Below are 21,899 nucleotides of genomic sequence, written 5' to 3' on the forward strand. Positions count from 1 at the left end.
ATATAAAATTTGTGGAATGCAGGTAAAGCAGTACTTAGGAGGAAAATTTGCTGCTTTAAATGCCTATGTTTAAAAAGAAGACAAGTTTCGAATCAATTAACTTGAGCTTCCACCTTAAGGAACTGGAAAAAGAGGCACAAACTAAACCCAAAGCAAGCAGAAGAAAGGAAATCATAAAGATGAGTGCAATTCAAAAACACACACACACACACACACACACACACACACACACAAATCAATGAAACCAGAAGTTGTACCAAGTAGCAAAACAAGTAGTACACAAAGCAGGAAACAACAACAAGTCTTCCCAGCCCTGGCCGGTGGGGCTCAGTGGACTGAGCACCGGCCTGTGGACGGAAAGTTCGCTGGATCCATTTGCAGTCAGGGCACATGCCTGGGTTGCAGGCCAGGTCCTCAGGTGCAGGCATGTAAGGGGCAACTGACAGATGTTTCTCTCCCTCTCTTTCTCCCTCTTCTCTCTCTAAAAATAAATTAAATAAAAAAATATTCCCAGACTTTAGATGGCTTCACTGATGAGTTCTTCATATACGCATTTTAAAAAACAAAATACCACAATTTAAATATAATCTTTTTCATCAGAAAACAGAAGAGGAGAAAACACAAACGTACTCAACAAGGGCAATTTCAATGTATAACTAAAGGCATCATGATTTCCTTTTTTGCAGAGAACACATCACAGAAGTACAGAAGACATAAGGTACTGGACCAAGGCCCTAACCACCGGGTTCCAATCCAGACCTCACTACCAATGAACTGTGTAATCTTTACCAAGTTACCACATCTTGTTGAACTTCAGTTTCCTCATTTGTAAAATAAGGAAGTTCATCAGAGAAATCTTTTCCATTAATATAATTCTTTGGTACACTTATACCATAAAATTTTGTTCAAAACCTGCATCACCCTAGGTTGGTATAACCTACCTGTAAAACAGTATGACAACATCCAGTAACAGCCGGTTCATACTCTCTAAAGTCTTTCAAGTTTTGGATATTTAACTTGTATAATTCAACCAAATGCAAAAGAACCCATAAAAAGATGGTCACCTTAACAACCCACATGTCCAATAGGAGTGGAATAAGATAGTAACACAAAGAAACATCAAATTATTAAAAATCGGTGTATCAATGATTGTGGAAAATGTTTTTGTTAGGTGAAAATACTCAGAATATAAATGATCTAAACTGTGAAAATGTATGCAGCACGCAAGTATATGCCAAACACAAGGTCACACACATACCAATGAAAGTACAAATAATGTCATTCAGTTTTAACGTGGGTGAGATGCTGTAGGAACTTAACTCTTGTTTACATCAATTTAGCCTACAATAAAACTGGCTTTGTTATACTTCATTAAGTCATTTCACTAAAGTCACGTAACCCACCCTGGCTGGTGTAGCTCAGTGGATTGAGCATGGGCTGAAAATCAAGGGGTCACTGATTCGATTCCCAGTTAGGGCACGTGCCTGGGCTGCAGACCAGGTGCCCAGTGGGGGCCACCTGGGAGGCATCCACATGTTAAAATTTCCCCCTTTCTTCCTCCCTTCCCCTCTCTGAAAATAAATAAAATCTTTTTTAAAAAGTCACAGAACCCGTTTATGACATTAAATGAGTATTTACTGTAGTATTAGGGTTGTGAGTCTAAAGATTTTTTTAAGCCACCAAGTCCTGCCCTGACTGGGCGTGGCTCAGGTGGTTGGAGCATCATCCCACTCACCAAAAGGCTGTGGGTTCCATCCTGGTCAGGGCGCACAGCTGGGTTGCTGGTTTGATCCCCAGTCAGGGTACATGCAGGAGGCAACTGATCAATATTTCTTTCTCTTACTTTCTTTCCCTCTCCTTCCTTCCCTCCATTCCCCCTTCCCTCCCTTAAATAGGTAAACGTATCACTGGGAAAGGACTGCAAAAATTAATAAATAAAATTACCAAGTCTTTTGAAATGTTGACGCAGTATATATACAAAGAGAAGAAATTAGAAATTTGTCCAAAAGATAGGAATACAAAATATCAAGATTACATGACAAGGTTCGAAGTGGCTCTGACTTGATTATTACTTCCTAAGAGTCGTTATGAACCTAGGGCTCTCAATACAAGTCTCAGTGGTTAAAACTTTTACCAGTCGACGATGGAATTACCAACAGTATTGCACTTGTTCTAATCAGTGTTGAGATAAAGCCTGTGATTCTGCTAAGTACCCATTACGATCCAGCTATAATACTGGAATCCTTATGCCATTTCACTTATTACCATCGATCCCTTTCAAGTTCTCAATTCAAAATTTCTCATGTGGCCACTGTTAAATGCATCAGCCACAAAACTATTCCAGTTATACAATCACTAAAGTTTCTTTCTAGAAAGGACAGTGAAAAAGGGGAGGAAGGGCCTAGCTCCCGATTCCTGTGGCTGCCTGCTGGGACAGGGCTTTCGAGAGGATCCAGTCTCAGCATTCCCAAGGTCAGCAGAGAAAATACTTGGTACATGCTAATGTCCATAATTCCAGTAACAGTAAGTTGAACCATAAACTATTTCTATACGTCAAAAAAACTGAGCAACTTCATATGGCTCAACCTACGCCAATGCCTCCATATTACGAAAACCACTGTGTCCCTTTTGAGACTGCAGAGTCACTGTCACGAAGCCTCCTCTAACCTTCCCAATGAGTGCCCTTGAGAGTCATTATTTTCAGAACCAGAATTCAGGCAACGCACGTTTGCATTAAAATCTTAAAGTCACCCTGGCTGGTATAGTTCAGTGGACTGAGTGCAGGACCGATTCCCAGTCAAGGCACACACCTTGGGCTGTGGGCCAGGTCCCCAGGTCAGGTCATGAAAGGCAACTGATCTATGCATTTCTCACGCATCCATGTTTCTCTCTCCCCCTTCCCCTTTCTCTAAAAATAAATAAATAAAAATTGCCAAAGTCATATAACCAAAACCAAGTGTTTTAACAGCAGCCTCTAAAGAATCAGTACCAGAATTATCCCACTTTAACCATTTATGTTCGGGTGCTAATGCTTTCTCAAACACCTCCGTGACACTAGTCCGCTGTGGGCGCATCTTACCTGAAACTACCGTAGACTATCAGCAGAATGGAAATGAGAAATGTAGACACTTGACTGGAATCCACCAGGGAATAGGCCCTAGAGAAATAAAAGAAAAAGGTCAATGCCATGGCGGCAAGTCCTCATAAAGATCCACAAACCCCACAGTTTTTATTTCACCTTTAATATGAAAAAGGCATAAATTATCATTAACAAAGTAACGATGAAAATGAGATGTTGGTTTTCGCAGCTATTGTTAGTTAACACTCACAGGATGTTGAACGATAATTTAAAAATTCCATTTCTCTATGACATAAAATACACACCTGTAGCATCCATACCCAGTATCTGCCATTCTGTACCAGTGATAAAAAGTCTGACTGACCAAACTTCTATCAGTTTACACTTGAATGACCAATGGTATTTCACTGGTTTAATCGGTGATGCAGTAAAACCTCTCTCTCTCCTGAACTCCATTTCCATTCTTGTAACTGCCTACTGGTTCTCTCCACCTCGGGGTCCCACAGGAAGTTCTTCAAAGCCAACAGGTCTGAAACTAAAGTCACCGGTCTTCCTTTCATACCTGGTCTTCTCAAAGAATGGCATCATGAGCCCCTCAGTCGTCAAAGCCAAAATCTCCTGCGCTCTTGACACCCCTTCTCTCACATCCCACATTTAACAGCAAGACCTGCAACCTCCTCACTGACCTCCGCGCCCCTCACTCCCCCAATTCTCTCAATCCTGCTGCCAATTCCTTAGCTCCCTTCCATGGCCTGACTATCAGAACTCACTGCCCATTATCGTTTGTTAGGGATTTTCCTAAATAGACTTTTGTTCGTTTCAGCAAATGTTTGATGATGCCTCTGTGCCAGACAGACACTCTGCTAACCACTGGGGACAGAGCAACAAACAAGGCTGTCTTGGCCTCTGCCTGACATGTCTTTCCTAGACAAATAATGAAATTTCATTCTAAGAAATTAAAAAACAAGAAACTAACATAAGCAAGTGACTGTAAGTGTGAAAAATGTTACAAAGGGGAGAGAGGCAATTACAGGATACTACAAGAGAGTATATGAGGTAGATTCTAACCCAAAACTGGCAGGGGGTGGTGCTTTCATTAGGGAGGTAGACCAATGAGACACACAATGAATTAAGTAAGACTTGGGGATCGTCTATGGGAGGTAGGAGAGGAATCCCAGGTTTCTGCAGAGCAGCTGGCGGATGGCTGGAGCAAGTTAAAAATTAGGTTTCAGGTGCTGAGACAGTTGGAGGTCACCTGTGTTGAGGACTGCTGAGAGGTGAGAACTACGGTGTCTACTGAATTTATTTAATGGGAAGTCACAGGTAACCTTAGCAAAAACAGTCTTAGTGATGGAGATGGGAGTCCCACTGGCACTGGCTGAGAGGTTCAAGTTAAGGAAATGGAGATAGGTGCCTGAAAAGTGTAGGGAAGAGAATGGCCGCTGGAGGGAAATGAGGAGAAGGGAGGTCCTACATTTTTTAAACACAGGAGACACTCGAGTCCCTTTTCCGTATGCTGACAGGAAATGACCCCAGTGAAGTGGGAAAGAATAATGAATGTGGAGGACACATTTCCCTTTATCTGTCTAAAAACCAGGATACATAATAAAATGTCATGATAATTAGAGATATATAACTGGACTATTATAGGTGAAATGATATGATGTAAGGTTTGCTTTAAAATATTCTGGGAGGGAGGGGAAGGGGGTGAGAGATAAATGCACTAAAAAAGGCACAACTGTTTGTAAGTCTTGAAGCTGGAAACATAGGTACGTGGGAATTCATTATATTCTTTTTTTTTATTTTGAAAACTTACATAATAAAAAGGTTGAAAAAAGCCAAACCTTTTTTCACAGCAAAGTCTTTGAGATGGTGAAATAATTAAAAACATGAGAGAAAAAAGACTTGACTTTGGGTGGTGAACCCGCAATGCAATATACAGATTATGCAATGCAATATACAGATTACGTATTGTTGAGTTGTACATGTGAAACCTGTATAATTTTATTAACCAATGTCACCTCAATAAATGCAACTAAATTTTTAAAAATAAAGCTTATCAGTAGATGAATAAAGAGAAGTGCGTAGATGATGTAGACAGGGCTTATCTACCAAGAGATACTTCAGACAGTGTATTTCATGCATTAAGAAAATTGATCCAGCCCTGCCTGGTGTAGCTCAGTGGATTGAGCGCGGGCCTGTGAACCAAAGCATCGCGGTTCAATTCCCAGTCAGGGCACATGCCCGGGCTGCAGGCCAGTTCCCGGCAGGGGACGCATGAGAGGCAACCATACATTGATATTTCTCTCCCTCTCTCCTCCCCTTCCCCTCTAAAGATAAATAAATAAAATCTTTAAAAAAAAAAAAGAAAGAAAATTGATCCAATCAATTTATATTTTTCTTGCTTTGACATAGTCTTTGCACATTTATAAAATCTAAAAACAAATGACCTCTGTTTAGAAGAAACATATTCTCAATTAAAAAAAAATCTGGGCCCTGGCTGGTTGCTCAGTTAGTTGGAGGGTCGCCCGTACACCAGAAGGCTGCGGGTCTGGTCCCTGGTCAGGGCGTGGACGGGGAGGCAGCTGGTCATCCGTGTTTCTCGCTCACACTCCCCCCTTTCCCCACTTTCTCTCTCTCTAAAATCAGCGGTACATTAAGTACATTAAGAGGTACACACTGAGAACTCTCACGGCGCCCCCGTCGACTGAGACAACCACTTCCGTTAGTGTCTGCAGCGCCTCTGGAGTGAACATGTAAGGACAGGGCTTCTCACCGTTCTCACTACAAAAGGCAGGGTATGAAGTACTCAGCTCTGTACTCCCCGACCCTGCCTTTCACAGTACAGCCTAGACACCCTCCTCTATCAGTCTGGGGAAAGACTCTTTTCTTTAAACACTTGCGTAATATTCCATTGTGTGGGTACACCATGTTGTTTCCAGAAATTCTGTAACAATCAATTTTGTAATAAAGAGACTTATAAATGTGCCTGCATTGCACACACGAGATTACATACCTCTGTAGAACTAAGTTCCCTAACGTTGAGATTGCTGGACTGAGGAGGACTGCACTGGCAATCTGACAGATGCGGCCCGACCGCCCGCAGAGGTTAAATCCTTCCACTCTCTCACCAGCAGCAGGTCAGAGTTCTAGTTTTCCAACATCTCGTCAACAGTGAGCACTGTCCAACTTTCGAATTTTTACCAATGTGACAGATGAAAATCAGTATCTCAGTATGAGTTTTCATTTGCATTAATTAATTTTCTAATGTAATTAAAAAATTAAAGTTAATTAAAGATTGAGCAGCTTTTCATATGATTAAGGGCTAGCAGGCATTTTGAAAAGCAATTAAATTTTTTTCCACACTCAAGAGCTATGAAAACAAGCAGCATGTGCCCCCCGAGGAACTGGCCTGTGTTTTACTGGAATGACCTGGCTTTTTTGTACCCTTTCTATTCTGACATACAGTGCCATTACCTCCCCAAATTCGGTGTCTTAAGGTCTAGTACTAGTGTTTATCCTTCACTGAAGAGACTCTGGAGACTCGCGGCTTCAGACTTCTGAAAGTCTGGGAAGAATTTTTGTGAAACCCGCTCGCCCTCCCTTGCAGATCCTCTGTGCCTGTTGGTCTCTGTGGTGGGCCGTCTTGTAGTCACTGACTTCCTTCGGTTCGTTTTTTCAAGGCGAGGGGGCGTGACTGTGTGCAAAACACCTTGCGAAGAGGCTGACGAGGGCTACCGGGTCTCATGGCCGTAGCCTGGCAGTAAGCAGGTTACTCCCCGCAGAACTAAATGCACAGTTTCAGAAGAAACCGCTCTGATGTTGAATAGTTTCTTCTAGACTAAACAGGTGCTTTTGTTTTTATTTCCAAGTAAGTTGATATAAGAAAATCAGGTTAAAGCTGACTCCTAATGCAAACTGTATGAAGTATCACATAATACCATGAAATAAGTTCTAACTTCTAATTATTTGGATTTCCACATATTTTCAATTCTAACTAGCATTACCGAAGTTTTACAAAAAAGCCTCTTAACAAAAAAAATTTCCTAGAAAATACAGAACATGGATTAAAATTACTTTAAACTTAAATCACTATCAATTTTCATTTTGTAAAAATCCCAGAAGTAATTAAGTGCATTGTAAAAATTCAAACAACAGTTAAGTATGTAAAGCGAAAGTCCAAGTGCTGCCTCTCTCCGCACTGCCCCTTCCTAGGTGCAGGCACTGTTTACAACCGGGCACACGCACCTACCATACAAACTGTGCGTACAGAATGCACACAGGAAAAATGGAAACACACCTGTTCTTCTACAACTTGTTCTTTTTAAAAACTTAACTATGTATCAGGAGCTATTCTTTTCTACTGCCTTACCTTACTGGCCTTTTGCTATAAACTTAAGACATGAGCCCTGGCTGGTGTAGTCCAGTGGATTGAGTACTAACCTGTGAACCAAAGCGTTGCCAGTTTGAATCCCAATCTAGGGCACATGCCTGGGTTGTGGGCCAGGTCCCCAGTAGCGAGTGTGTAAGAGGCAACAACACTTTGATGTTTCTCTCCCTCTTTCTCCCTCCCTTCCCCTGCTTCAAATAAATTTAATTTAAAAAAATTAAGACATGGAAGACTTGACAATATAAGAATGCACTTTTTTATATACGAAGAGATCTTTTAGGTTCAGTGAACAAAATCTGAACATGAACACTGTCTAGTAATTCTCACGTCTGCATTAATAGTAGCGGTACCTACCAATGTTTCACACTTTCTCAGTGAACTTAACCTTCTGAATTAAGAGGGTAGATTGTTGGTGTCTAACTTCAATAGAAACAAATGGGTTTAGAGAGGACAGCAACCTTTCTATTGTCTTTTTATCAAAGGCAAACCATGGACTCCCACAGGTCAAGGTGGCATGCGTCTCACGCCACGGAGCACTCAAAGCCCCTGTGAAAATAACATTAGAAAGAGCTGCACCGTGTGCTTTGGCAGACGTGCTCTGACAACCCCTTGTAGCCAACAGGGATTATTATAAAAACGCTGACGTTGTACATAATATTACATTTGAAGTGTGTATAAAAATCATTTTTGGAGAAGAACATCTGCTTAACAAATGTGAACTTATTAGTACATGTGGTTACTGACATCAAATGGGTTAGAATATTTTGCTATCCTAAAACAACTTTACAATGTAGAGGAAAATTGACCAGGGAACTTTCTGCCACTTAAACTTCTCTAAGTTTAGGGACTTAATGGCATAGATGCCTTATATTTTATGAATCACTTAAGTCGATTTCACTAGAGGTTGCCTGTGTCAAGCTAAAGTATAAGTACATACACTTTACTACTAAGTCTTTAAAAAGCCCTGGAACAGAAGGAACTATTCACTGTAAGCTGATGATAAGCCTGGGATGTACTTAGAAACACTAGTTGTGTTAAATACGCATTCGGCTGTTTCAAAAACGTCTAAAGGTTTTCACTGCTAATAGTGATGGTGAAGAAGAAGGCCTGGCCCATACCTCTCTCTATGCTTCCATTTGTCCGCACAAAGAATCGAAGATTCATCAGCACTCTGGAAGTGAACAGAGATCCTACCATTTTACTACAGATTGGGCTCTGGGGTAACGCTAGTAAAAGGTAGGCAGGAAGGGAAAGGTATTCTAAGAAAGAGGGTGGATAGTCTGGCTGGTTTTAGAAGATCAAAGCCCAGATCTGATTTATTTCACAGCCTCCGCCCTATCCCACTCGCCTGAAGCAAACCATCACCAGAAATGTGTCTTTTCTCAGGCTCTCTTACTGAGGTGTGTGTGTCCAGATATTCTAAGTGCACAGTAAAAAGGGAACAGCATTACACTCTGCAGTAAAGGAACTCTCGCTAAAAGGCAAAAAGAAACTAAATACATGCATTTGAGACCATACCAAAATCAGGTTACCCAAACGTACTGAAACAGACTTGAAGACTTTACTAGTGATGTATGAGCGCAGGTCACCAGTTTGGCTGAAATACTGTATGTGGTCATTACAAAAAGCACTAATTCTTTAACTGTTGAGTTGGCCAAACAGTCTGTTTAGTTTTTTCCATAAAATAAAAGATACATGTTTCTTTTTCACCAATAACCTTATTAATTTGGATACTTTGGAGTATGTTGGTTCTCTCCCCAGTGGTAGAATGCTGATTGTTTTCAATGTCTCGATTTGATCGCTATCAACTTCGACTGGTGACCCAACCATGGACCATTGTCCAGAGAGAAATCTCCAGCATGAAACTTCACAAACCACTTTTGACACAGTCAGTCACAGCATCTTCTCCGTACACTGCACAAATCAATTTTTGCATTTCAGTTGCATTTTTACCTTTTTTATTTTTAAAATATATTTTATTAATTATGCCATTACAGTTGTCCCATTTCCCCCCTTCATTCCCCTCCACTCTGCACACCTTCTCCCACCCACATTCCCCCTTAGTTCATGTCCATGTACCTTTTAAGTTCTTCAGCTTTTACATTTCCCATACTATTCTTGCCCTCCCCCTGTCTATTTTCTACCTACCATCTATGCTACTTATTTTCTGTACCTTCTCCCCCCTTCTCCTCCTCCCACTCCCCTGTTGCTACCCCTCCACGTGATCTTCATTTCTATGTTTCTGCTCCTGATCTAGCTGTCCTCTTAGTTTGCTTTTGTTTTAGGTGTGGTTCTTAATTACTGTGAGTTTGCTGTCCTTTCACTGTTCATCTTTTTTCTTAGGTAAATCCCTTTAACATTTCATATAATAAGGGCTTGGTGATGATGAACTCCTTGAATTTGACCTTATCTGAGAAGCACCTTATCTGCCCTTCCATTTTCAATGAAAGCTTTGCAGCATAGAGCAATCTTGGATATAGGTCTTTGAATGTCATGACTTGAAATACTTCTTTCCAGCCCCTTCTTGCCTATAAGGTCTCTTTTGAGAAATTAGCTGACAGTCTGATGGGAAGTTCTTTGTAGGTAACTGTCTCTTTATCTCTTGTGCTTCTAGGATTCTCTCCTTCATTTTAATCTTGGCTAATGTAATGATGATGTGCCTTGGTGTGTTCCTCCTCGGGTCCAACTTCTTTGGGACTCTCTGGGCTTCTTGGACTCCCTGGAAGTCTATTTCTTTTGCCAGACTGGGGAAGTTGCATTTTTACCTTTCTTGAAATCATAAAAGCATAATATACCAAAAACGTTGCATATTTTCTTCTATCTTCAGTATTAAAATAGCCACACAAAAATTCACCAATTTTGATGGTGTTCTTTTTAATGCATGCTGATATGACAGCTGTCACAATACGATCTAACAAAATGGTTTCAAATGACAATAAAGACAACTAAGCAGTACGAGAGCCATCTTAGTGGAAAAAAATGAACTTTTTGGCCAACCTGATACATTCCCCCAAACTTTAATAGAACAAAGACAAAGCTACCAGAAATTTCTCACATATACAACATTATTGATTCTACACCCTAAGATTCTTAGAACCATACTGGATTTTAGTCACTGCTCTAAAATCAAATGTCTATTTCTAGCTGCTTTACCAGCAAGTGCTTATAACACATACCCCGCTAAAAACCATGCCAAACCGAGACACAGAGAGCACTGTTCTAGAACGTGTTCTGTGTGTCAGCCTCCCAGCTATACAACGACGGCATTCTTGTCCACCCCACGGACCGAGCGACTGCTACTCCCATTCTGCACACACAGTGCCCCAGACCAGCCCTTTGTGAACTTTCTGGCCTTGAGACCACTCACACCCTTAAAACAGAAGACCTGTAAGAGCTTTTGTTCCCTGGGATTGGAGGCATGATATTTATCTTATTAGAAATCAAAGCATCTACAAAGTCATTTAAACAGAACAAAACCACTGCATGTGAACATAAATAACAATTTAAAAAGAGAGTAGCTATTTTCCAAAACACAAAAGAATTGAGAGAGATGAGGAGTGTTCCTTTACTTTTTTGTAAACCTCTTTTTAACTTCTGGCTTAAATAGAATATAGTCCAGTTCTCATTATCTGCTTCTGCATTCAATCTGCTGCCCTACATGGTCCTGGTTGAACCCTATAGGGAAAGGGGCAGGGGGAAGGGGCAGGGGGAAGGATCAGCCTTCCACAAATGGGCAGGTGACAAAGAGACGGGATTTTAGTAACCTTTCCTTTTTTCCTCTCCTCACCAGAGGACATGCTTATTGATTTTAGAGAGGAGAAGGGAGGGAGAAAGAGAGGGAGAGAAACATCAATCAGTTGTTCCTGTACATGCCCCGACTGGGAACTGAACCTGTAAACCAGGCATTTGTCCTGACCAGAATTGAACCAGCAACCTTTCATTTTATGGAATGACATCCAACTGACTGAGCCACACCGGTCAGGACTTAAACTCATTTTTAAAAAGACAGGCCAAAGCTCAAGGGCAATGTGATCAAAAATATTTTTTCACAAATTTTTCACCTGTTACATCCAAAATAATAAAATCTTATTAAAATAACAATGGGAAATGTATACTATAATCAAGCCAATTACTTATTTAGGTTGAAAAAAAGACTGTAATACACTGAAAAGTTGTCCGAAAAGTCCCAATTCGGTGGACTAATTTGCTATTAAAAAAAGACCTGAAATATTCAAGAGTAGTATTTTGAGGGTTATAAAATATTAAATCACACCTATTTAGCGAGGATCTTAGAGGAGTTTGGTTTGTGGAGAGGGAAAGAGTAGGAAGGGGAGAAAAATCCAAGAGGAATGTAAGTCACAGTCTTAACCCTCTGAAAAGAGGGCACAGGTACACAGAACAGTATCAGCAGAACCAGGACTCTCCTGTTTCAACAGAATTAGAGAGAGAGTAACTGAAAGGTTATGTGGTTTAGTGAGCAGGTTAAAATACAGTGGACCCAGATTCCAGGTTTGTCTGTGGGATTTTATCTGGAGTTTTCGTCTCATTTAGAATCACTACTTTCACTAGTGGAGTAAAGCAATCAGGTAAAACCACTCTGTAGATGGAAGGTGCAGAAGAGATGGGACTCGTGGAGACCAAACAGTATTCCTACAGGCACGAGGCGACAAAGCCTGGGCTAACTGGAAAGGGAAACAGAGGCGTTAATACAGTTATTAACTACATTTTGAAAGAAAAACTATTGAGAACTCATGACACAATGGGCAAAGCAAATGAAGGAGGGACAAGAATAAAAATGTCTATGAACAGGATAAATGCTGACCTGACCACCTAGCCTGCTAACAGTGGTGGGCACTCGATGGGGAACCAAAGTCCCGACTCAGGTACCTCATATATGCAGCAGAGGCAGCTGGGTGTCACACCCCCCAAGGCAGAGTCCTCTGAACACAGACCACTGCCACACGGATGAATGCTCACCTAATCACCCTGCCCCAAAGCACCAGCAATCAGCAACATCCAGGCACTCCACGTTCCCAAACATGGAACTGAGACGCTCTGCTGTCTTGACGTTAAAAGCCCTCCCATCTCACAGAGCCTGGACTCTGCGCTGGCAGGACTCCATCCTCTGACAGTGAAAATAGGAGGTGCACAGTCATGCCCCACACTGCTGTCTATGTCCATGGGTCATGGGCTGGGCGGAGGAGGGCAAAGGGGGAAAAATTGGGACAACGTAATACAACGTAAGAGTAACAGCAAACATTTTTTTAAAATAAAATCTTTACACACACAAAAAAGAGGGTACATTTCCACACTCAGCATTTCATCTCTGGTTTCATTTTTCCTAAACAGCGGAGAGCTTAAAGCTGAGGAAGCTACTGTGGATTCCCACTGAAAGCTTCTTCCTCTGAAGGGAGAGCTAGTCCTGTTCCCTACTGTGGTACTGTCACTCAGAAACCAAAGCTCTCAGCTGACACAACGTTTCAGGGCTGGTCTAATTCCTAGGAAACTACCTCGGCACAGATCGAAACACAAAAATCACCAGCAGCACTTGCCCTCATACCACCAACCTTCTGAAAGCTCACACTGTAAATTTCTGGTAGTTACAGCTGCTCAGTTTAACTGACTAGTGCATGTGTGTACAGTGCTGTGTTACGTGCTTTAAGCAAATTAGCTAATTTAATACTCAAAATAACCTGTGACAAAGTTATCATTATTGCTATTCCTATTTTATACATATGAAGTTAGTATTTATCATAACGTTCATAAAAAACAGGAGATAGTGTATCTTATGAAGAAGCAAGCGCCAAGTACCTAAAATCTGGTTTGAGTGACAAATATTTAGGCAGTACACTCAGGAGTGTGACATTGAATTCATCCCCAGAAGATTATGAGGAGGAAAAAAACAGGCTTTCTGAACTCGGCAGGTCATCGGGCGCAGACTCCAGGGCAGCGCACACTCCAGGGCAGTGCACACATGCATACGTACTTTTTCCCAACAGCACTGCAGAAAGACACACGTGACTCTGCCGTGGACCCTGCCGGATGGCTCTTCGACAGATACACGTCCTTCCTCTGCTGGCAGAACCCTGACTTGGACCGGACCTATTCCCAGTTCTGGCCCGGAATATCTCGAAACCCTGACCGGAGATGAGCACGGGACCCAAGGCAGCCCACTCAGGACCAGGAGCACCTGACTGGGACCTCTGTTTACGCCATCAGTGAACTCGGACTTTTCAGTCCTAAAAACACCTCGTTATTATGAATACTTAAACCACTGGGCTTTATGTTCTGTTATTTGCATCCAAACATTCAACTAATAAAATTCTTAGTGTGATCCAGGTGCAAATGTGGTATCAGAATTAAAGGTATTACCTTACCACAGTACCTAGCCATCATTCCAAGAAACCTGACAGACTAAAAACCTTCATGAGATTTCCTCAGCTCACCTTAAATGTAAGTCTTTCTCTTTCAATATTCAAAACCGGAAAAGAGCATATCACTAGTATCACGGCTTAACAGTACACCCCCCACCCCCCGTATGTAGATATATCTGACACATTCCGAGTTCTGGCTGGTGTAGCTCAGTGGACTGAATGTCAGCCCTCGAACCAAAGGGTCTCAGGTTCAGTTCCCAGTCAGGGCACATGCCTGGGCTGCAGGCCAGGCCCCCAGTAGGGGGCATGCAACAGGCAACCACACATTCATGTGTCCCTCTCTTTCTCCCTCCACCTCGCTCTAAAAAGAAATAAATAAAATCTTTTTTTAGAAAGGCATTCAGTGCCTGAAGGAACAAAACAAGACCCTTCCCCAGGATGTCTACACGAGACCCACTTAGGATCAAAAGACACACACAAACTGGAAGGGATGGACAAGGATATTTTGTGGGGCAAAAAAGAAAAACTGGGGCAGCAATACTTGTACCAGACAAGATAGACTTTAAAACAAAGGCTATACAAGAGACAAAGGAGGACCCAGCAATTCCACTTTTGGGTATTTATGTGAAGAAACCCAAACAACTAAATCAAAAAGTAATATACATCCATTATGTCCACTGCAACATTAGTTACAAGAGACAGAAGCAATCTACGTGTCTAACAAGGGAAGAACCGATAACAAGGGAAGAAGTGGTGTATACATACAATGGAATATTATTCACACATACAAAGGAATGGAATCTTGCCATCTGCAACACAGGTGGACCTAGAGGTATTATGCTAAGTGAAATAAGTCAGACAGAGAAAGATAACTGCCATATGATTTCACTTATATGTGCAATCTAAGAAACAAAATGAATGGACAAGCAGAACAGAAACAGACCCCTAGACACAGAGGACATCTTGACCGTTTTGGGGACTGGGTGGACAAGATGAAGGGACTGAGTATAAATCGGCAGTTACACAACACTCACGGGGATGTAACGCACGACATACGGAACATAGTCAATACTGCTGTAATCACTGTGTGTGGTGTCAGGGGGGCACCAGATTTATCGGGGGAATCTCTCTGCAAGTTACATAGATGTCTAACCACTTTGTTATACACCTGAAACTAATATAATACGTATGCAAACTACAATTAAAAAATAAAAATGAACAGAAAACAAAAACAGAGTGAGACTCTGACCAAAATAATTAAGAAGTACTAAATCAGAAATAAATGACTTGACTGTATAAATCACAAGTTCTGAAATATAAAACAAATTGTGTTAACTGGCCAAGTCCCAGTCTGTGCTTTATATAATTAATCCAATGTTACAAAAGCAAGTATCCCTTGTCATCTAAATCTATTCAGCTTCCGAGCCTGGAAAATGAAAGGCCGGACACCGGTGATTACTGAATTTCCTTTGGTCAGTCTTACTACACGACTACCTAGCAATTACAACTTCTTTATTCAAAGCAAAATACACATCAACATAATATACCTTCTGCTTTTATTACTAATCAACAGCCTGAATCACAGAACTATTTTGGTTTGCACATTTAAATATGCACCTGTACTACTAGACATTTCAGGCAAAATACAACAATTATTATGTCCTAGGCTTCTATCATGCCCCAGTACTATCTTAATATCAATTGTAAATTTAAGGACCTGCAGGCTGAATTAATTTTGTTCACCAACACAGAATGTCCGCATTTCCTCTGGTAGACTGCAGCAGTACAGGCAGAAAATAAAGCACAACTATAAACTGTGAGGGCAAAAAGAAAAGAAATGCTCAATTTTTGAAATAATGGGTGAGAAGCACACACTGGAGATTGATATTTTTAGGTAGCGTAAGATGAGAGAAAAGAACCATAAAAATCTCCTGAGGATCTACTTGATTGATAAAAGTAACAGTGCCAACAAGACACCACAAAAACATCTACAAACAAATGTAAGGAACTCTTGTCCGCAACTTGAGATAGTGGCAGAACATTATACTACACACCAAGAAGTTATGGAGGGCAGAGAGGAAGCTTACTGAGAGCTTATTAAATGTCCCTGTAAAAATGTTTCTGAATAAATTACCTTTCAAAATAGAGGAAAGGGAAAAATACAACGTTGTAGAGCTCTAAAACAGAAATAGTGGAAAAGCACCAAGAAGGCATTTTTTTAAATACAGAAGAAAAAGACCTGCTGATCCATTGTTTGGAAACTGCAGGAGGCAGTAACGCGCGCGCGCACACACACACACACACACACCTTCAACTATGAGTTCTGCACTACTTCCACCTTGAAATACATGAAATTACAGCCTCAAACATCCTCAGGAGCACAGCTACAGACAGGACACCATTCACTGGCATTCGCACAGGGATGGATCGCAGTCCTCCCGATGCCTGCCTGGGTCTACAGGTGGGAGATACACATACATAAACTACACAGTGACATTTCTTTAGACGTGCATTAGGAACAAAGCTTATGTTTGTTGGCCTGTTCTCTCTTAGAACACAGTTACCTCCTACACCTAGTCTTGATAGGATCCCTTGGGATTTCAGAATTGTCTATAATCCCTGTCTCCTTCCTCACTTCTCTCCTTGGCCCATTCACATCTACTGCACTGAGAATGCTCTTGTACACATCACAAGTGACTCTCAAAGTCAATGTCCCTGTTGTTCTTATTTAACTTGAATTCTCAGTAGCATTTGTCAGTTTCCATCCTCCTTGAAGTTTTCGACTTTTGGCTTCTCTAGAGAGAAAGTTGTCCTGTAGACAAAGTAAATGTAGTCACATACAACTCCCCTCTGGAAAAGCAGCTGTTGTTTTGAATCACCTCAAAGTAAACTTCGGGTGTAAGCTGACCCTCACATCCAAAAAGCTACATGCCTGGTCTGTTGGGTAATCTTATAGGCTGCTTCCTTTCTTTACCAAGTTAGGCTGCTTGAGATCTGATGTAAGAAAGAACCCAGACCTGAGTGGCACTTGCCTGAAGAGTGTTACGTGAGAACTGCTCCAGGTATTGTTAAAGATGCCAAGCAGATGCTTCCCCTGAGCAAGTAGTGTCTTAACATTTAAAGAAAATTAAACAGGTTTCTTTTTTAATGCTTGACTTCTCAGAGCTCACAATATGCTAATTCAAGCTATGAATTTCCAAGAGAGGGATTTAATATGCAGCTTTTCTCAAGTTTTCTTGATTGACGGTTCCATTTATTCTCAGAGAACTATTAATGGCAAAGAGCCCTCTTTGGACTCAAAAATACCGGTGTCCAAATTCTAACTCTGCCACTGGTTAACTATATAATCTTGGATCAGTATCAGTTCAGTTTTCACTCCTGGGATTAATATTTCTTTGTGATTGTCTTTTAATTTAACTGTTCGTTAAGGTAGCCACACTCAAAAGCTCACACCTTTGGACTGAATACTGGAGTACAAAATGAATAGGAAGTAAGTTAGTAGTATCAAGATACATTATTTAGTGAGAAAAGATACAGGACCATAGTGTGTATACTAGACTATCATTCTACTAAAAAGGGATCACACAAAAGAATGAAGTTGACACTTTCCACATTTTAAAAAATGGACTTGAGGACTTCCGCCAAGATGGAGGCATAGGTGGAGAAGCCGTGCTTTCTCTCACAACCAAGTTTAGAGACAACTAAATTTTAGTAACAGAAAACAGCCAGAACACAGAAAATTGAACTTTTCGGAAGTCTGATAACAACAAATTCTTCAGCCTGACCGGTAAGAGGGGTGAAACCAGCAGCTGGCAGAGCGGGGTTGCACAGAAAAACTCGGTCAGACGGACTCGGGCGGGCGGAACCCAGGCGCAGGGTTGGACCTAGTAAGCGACTCAGTGAGCGACTGCGAGGAAACAGCGAGGGAGCAGGGCTGCGGGTTGACTGTGGTCGCGCTTTCGTGTGCAGAGAGACAAGCAAGGGAGTGGGCGGTGAGACTACGGGACTGAGCAGGCCCCACAGCGCGTGGCAGCAGAGGGCGCCGCCATTTCCCCGCTCTGACCCCGCCTCCACATACAGCGTCATAACCCAGGGACCTGAGTGGCCCCACCCTGGTGAACCACCTAAGGCTCTGCTCCTCACCCAGCCCGGAGAAACAGCAGAGGAGGTCACCATTTCCCTGCTCTGGCCACGCCCCCACATACAACGTCACAACCCAGCGACCTGGGAGTCCAAGGCGCCGCTACTCATACTTAACAGGCAAGAACAGACCAAAAATGGCTCAAGAAGAACTGAAAGCCCCAGGGCCTATCAATCTAAGTGATGAAGAAATAGCAAAACGCTCAGACGCACAGTTTAAAACACTGGTGATCAGGATCCTCACAGAACTGGTTGATTATAGCCACAAATTAGACAAATATATGAAGGCAAACTAATTGAAATGAATGGAATTGCACAGGAAACCAATAGCGATGAAAAGGAAACTGGGACTCCAATCAATGGAGTGGACCAGAAGAGAGCAAATAATGGCCAAACAGAAAAGAATGAAGAAGCAAGAATTCAAAAAAATGAGGAGAGTCTTAGGAACCTCCAGGACATCTTTAAACGCTCCAACATCCGAATTATAGGAGTACCAGAAGGGGGAAAGGCACAGCCACCAGTGGAAAACTTATTTGAACAAATAATAAAGAAGAATTTCCCCAATCTGGCAAAGGAAATAGACTTCCAGGAAATCCAGGAAGCTCAGAGAATCCCAAAGAAGTTGGACCCAAGAAGGAACACACCAAGGCACATCATCATTACATTAGCCAAGATTAAAATCAAGGAGAGAATCCTAGGAGCAGCAAGAGCTAAGGGGACAGTCACCTACAAAGGAGTCCCCATCAGACTGTCAGCAGATTTCTCAAAAGAGACCTTACAGGCAAGAAGGGGCTGGAAAGAGGTATTCCAAGTCATGAAATCCAAAGACCTACAACCAAGATTGCTCTATCCAGCAAAACTTTCATTTAGAATGGAAGGGCAGATAAAGTGCTTCTCAGATAAGATCAAATTCAAGGAGTTCATCATCATCAAGCCCTTATTATATGAAATGTTAAAGAAACTTATCTAAGAAAAAGAAGTTAAAAAAGCATGAACAGTGAAAGGACAGCAAACTCACAGTTATTAACAACCACACCTAAAACAAAAGCAAACTAAAAGGACAGCTAGATCAGGAGTGGAAACATAGAAATGAAGATCTCAAGGAGGGTTAGCAACAGGGGAGTGGGAGGAGAAGAAGGGGAGAGAAGGTACAGAAAATAAGTAGCATAGACAGTAGGTAGAAAATTGATGGGGGGGGTAAGAATAGTATGGGAAATATAGAATCTCAAGAACTTGAGACACATGGTCATAAACTAAAGGGGGGGTAATGGTGGGGATGGGGGGGTAGGGTGAAGGGGAATGAAGGGGGGAATAGAACAATTGTAATGGCATAATCAATAAAAAAATAAATTTAAAAAAATAAAATAAAAAATGGACTTAACAGATCAAAGTCATAAACATTAAGAGTTGAAGCTATAAAGCTGTTTTCTGGTGGCAGTTCTCCTTCGGAGAAGGCCCGTAGGCAGCTATCACGGTGCCTAGCCAAAATGGCATGATCCCAAAGCCCCAATTCCACAAGGCATGGCAGTGGGGCACTGCCACGTGGTTTCACCAGCCTGGGTGGAAGATCTGCAGATGCTAGGCCCAGCACGCCAGACCCATCCAGACCATAGTGAGATACCCCCATGGGGAGGTATCTACCATACCAAAGCCAGAAAGGGTTGCACCATCCACCAGAGGGGACCACTGAGATCTCAGGGGATCCACAGAGGCGGAACAAGTCCACCGAGGCCCCGCAGGGCAATGGGTAGCGGCTGAAGGAGTACTGCTCCAAACTCATCCTCTTCCCCAGGAGACCCTCGGCCCCCAAGAAGGGAGACAGCTCTGCTGAAGAACTCAAGTTGGCCACCCAGTTGACAGGACTAGTCATGCCCATATGGAACGTCTACAAGAAGGAGAAAGTCAGGGTCACCACAGAGGAGAACTTGAAGGTGTTCTCCAGTCTTCCCATGGCCCGCACCAATGCCCAGCTCGCTGGCATCTTGGCACGAAAGGCCAAGGGAGCTGCAGAACAAGATGCTGAAAAGACAAAAGTGCTGTTGGCAACTTGTGATTTAAAACAAAATAACAAAAAACACACTACGAAGCTCTCCAGAGAGAATGTAAGGTAAAATCGATGACCCTCGATTTGGCAATGGTGTTTCTTGGGTATGACACCAAACGCACAGACGATGAACAAAAAAAATAAACTGAGGCTTCATTAAAATTAAACGCTTATGTGTGCAATGAAAGGTGGTGATGGTTATTCAACAACATGAATGTACTTAACGCCACCGGGTTGTACATTTAAAAATGGTTACATGGATTAAACAAGATATATTAAAATGTCTTTTAAAAACAAACAAAAAAGATTAAACGGAAATTTTTGTTTTGTGTATTTCACCAGAATAAAAAATAGAGGATTATACAAAAACATGTGCTTTCACACTTGCATTTCCAGGACAGAGAGAAAGCTGGGTGTGTTTTCTTGGAGAGGAGTCAGGAGAGAACACAACACAACAAAGAGAGTTGAATACAGTGGGCTGCTAAAAACACTAAAAGCTGATCTATGAAACACTCAATGGTACGAAAATGTATTTAATATTTTAATGTTTAATATTTTGACATAGTTCTGTATATTACATAGAAAAAGCAGGTAACAATGAACCATTTACCATTTAATGTTACTTGCTTACGTGTACACACCCCAGAAAGAGTCTCGGAGGTGACATCAGGCATCACTGAGGAAAGAAGGGACTAATTCAATAAAACACACTGGCATAACTAGATTCCTACTTCACGCATAAAGAAAAGTTCATTCTAGATGTTATTTTAATCTAAATCTACCTTAATTTAGACTAAATTCCATATTTAATCTAGGTTCCAAATTTAAAAACTTGTGCATGTGAGGCAAAGTATTAACCCTAACCCACCATTCCTATTTAGAGGGAAAAAAGATTGGAGAATGCATCTTAAGATTTAGTCTGGAAAAGGATTTCTTATGACACAGAAGCTTTCACAATAAAAGAGATAGACAGATTCAGGCCTAGGTAGAAACCCTGGGAAAACTCTTTAATATGAACACAGCGATATGTACAAGAATGTTCACAGCAGAACTCTTTGAAATAGCCCCATATTGGAAACCAAAATATCCATTAACGATATAAATAAATTATAGTAAATATATTCACAGGATGGAATATTATACAACAGCAGGAATGAGTGCAACAGCTGAGACAAATCTGGGAAACAACAGTGACTGAAAAAGAGCCAATTATAAAAGACAATATATACCATCTTTATTAACACTCAACTTTGTAAAAAAATAAAGCAGAACTAAAAAACAAAAAGAAATTAAAGCAAAACAAAGAAATATGCTGTACAGTAAAACATAAAACATGTAGCAAATGTAAACTTAGTTTTTTTAAATGCAAGGGAACAATGACAGTGTCTCCCTGGGAGGAGGACAGAGGCAGAACGAGGGAGCACACAGGGAAGCTTCCCCAGGACTGGAAACCTTGCAGCTCTTCAGGTGACTGGGGAAGTCCATGAGTGTGTGTTCATACCTTACACATACAAAATGTATTCTCTGTAGATGTTAAATATCACATAAAAATAAAAACACAGCATGAAACTCTTTGTTTTTATGTAAAAGATAATCTGCAGTTTCTATATCTATTCTTCCCAAGAGGATAACAAAATGTTACCATGAATTTTCCAGGTAAGTTAAATTTTAGGGAATTATAATTTTTTAATTATTCCTTATTCAGGATTTCTGATTTTCAACAACAAATTTTTGTGTAATTAAAAAAAAAATCAACCATCAGCCCCAGCTGGTTTGGCTCAGTGGACTGAGTGCCAGCCTGTGAGCCAAAGGGTCACCAGTTCCATTCCCAGTCAGGGTACATGCCTGGGTTGTGGGCCAGGTCCCCAGTAG

General features: G+C 41.4%; 1 protein-coding gene across 1 annotated transcript in view; it reads right to left on the reverse strand.

Moving 5' to 3' along the window:
- Positions 1–21,899, reverse strand: part of SPPL3 (signal peptide peptidase like 3) — a 73,228-nt gene that overhangs the window by 35,846 nt on the left and 15,483 nt on the right. Inside the window, exon 2 of the mRNA XM_037156138.2 lies at positions 3,080–3,157. Within this exon, the coding sequence (XP_037012033.1) occupies positions 3,080–3,157 (78 nt within the window). The remainder of the gene's footprint in view (positions 1–3,079; positions 3,158–21,899) is intronic.

The sequence above is a fragment of the Artibeus jamaicensis genome, unplaced genomic scaffold (assembly GCF_021234435.1).
Source record: "Artibeus jamaicensis isolate MK-2021 breed Jamaican fruit bat unplaced genomic scaffold, CSHL_Jam_final contig_525, whole genome shotgun sequence".
Lineage (NCBI taxonomy): Eukaryota > Metazoa > Chordata > Mammalia > Chiroptera > Phyllostomidae > Artibeus > Artibeus jamaicensis.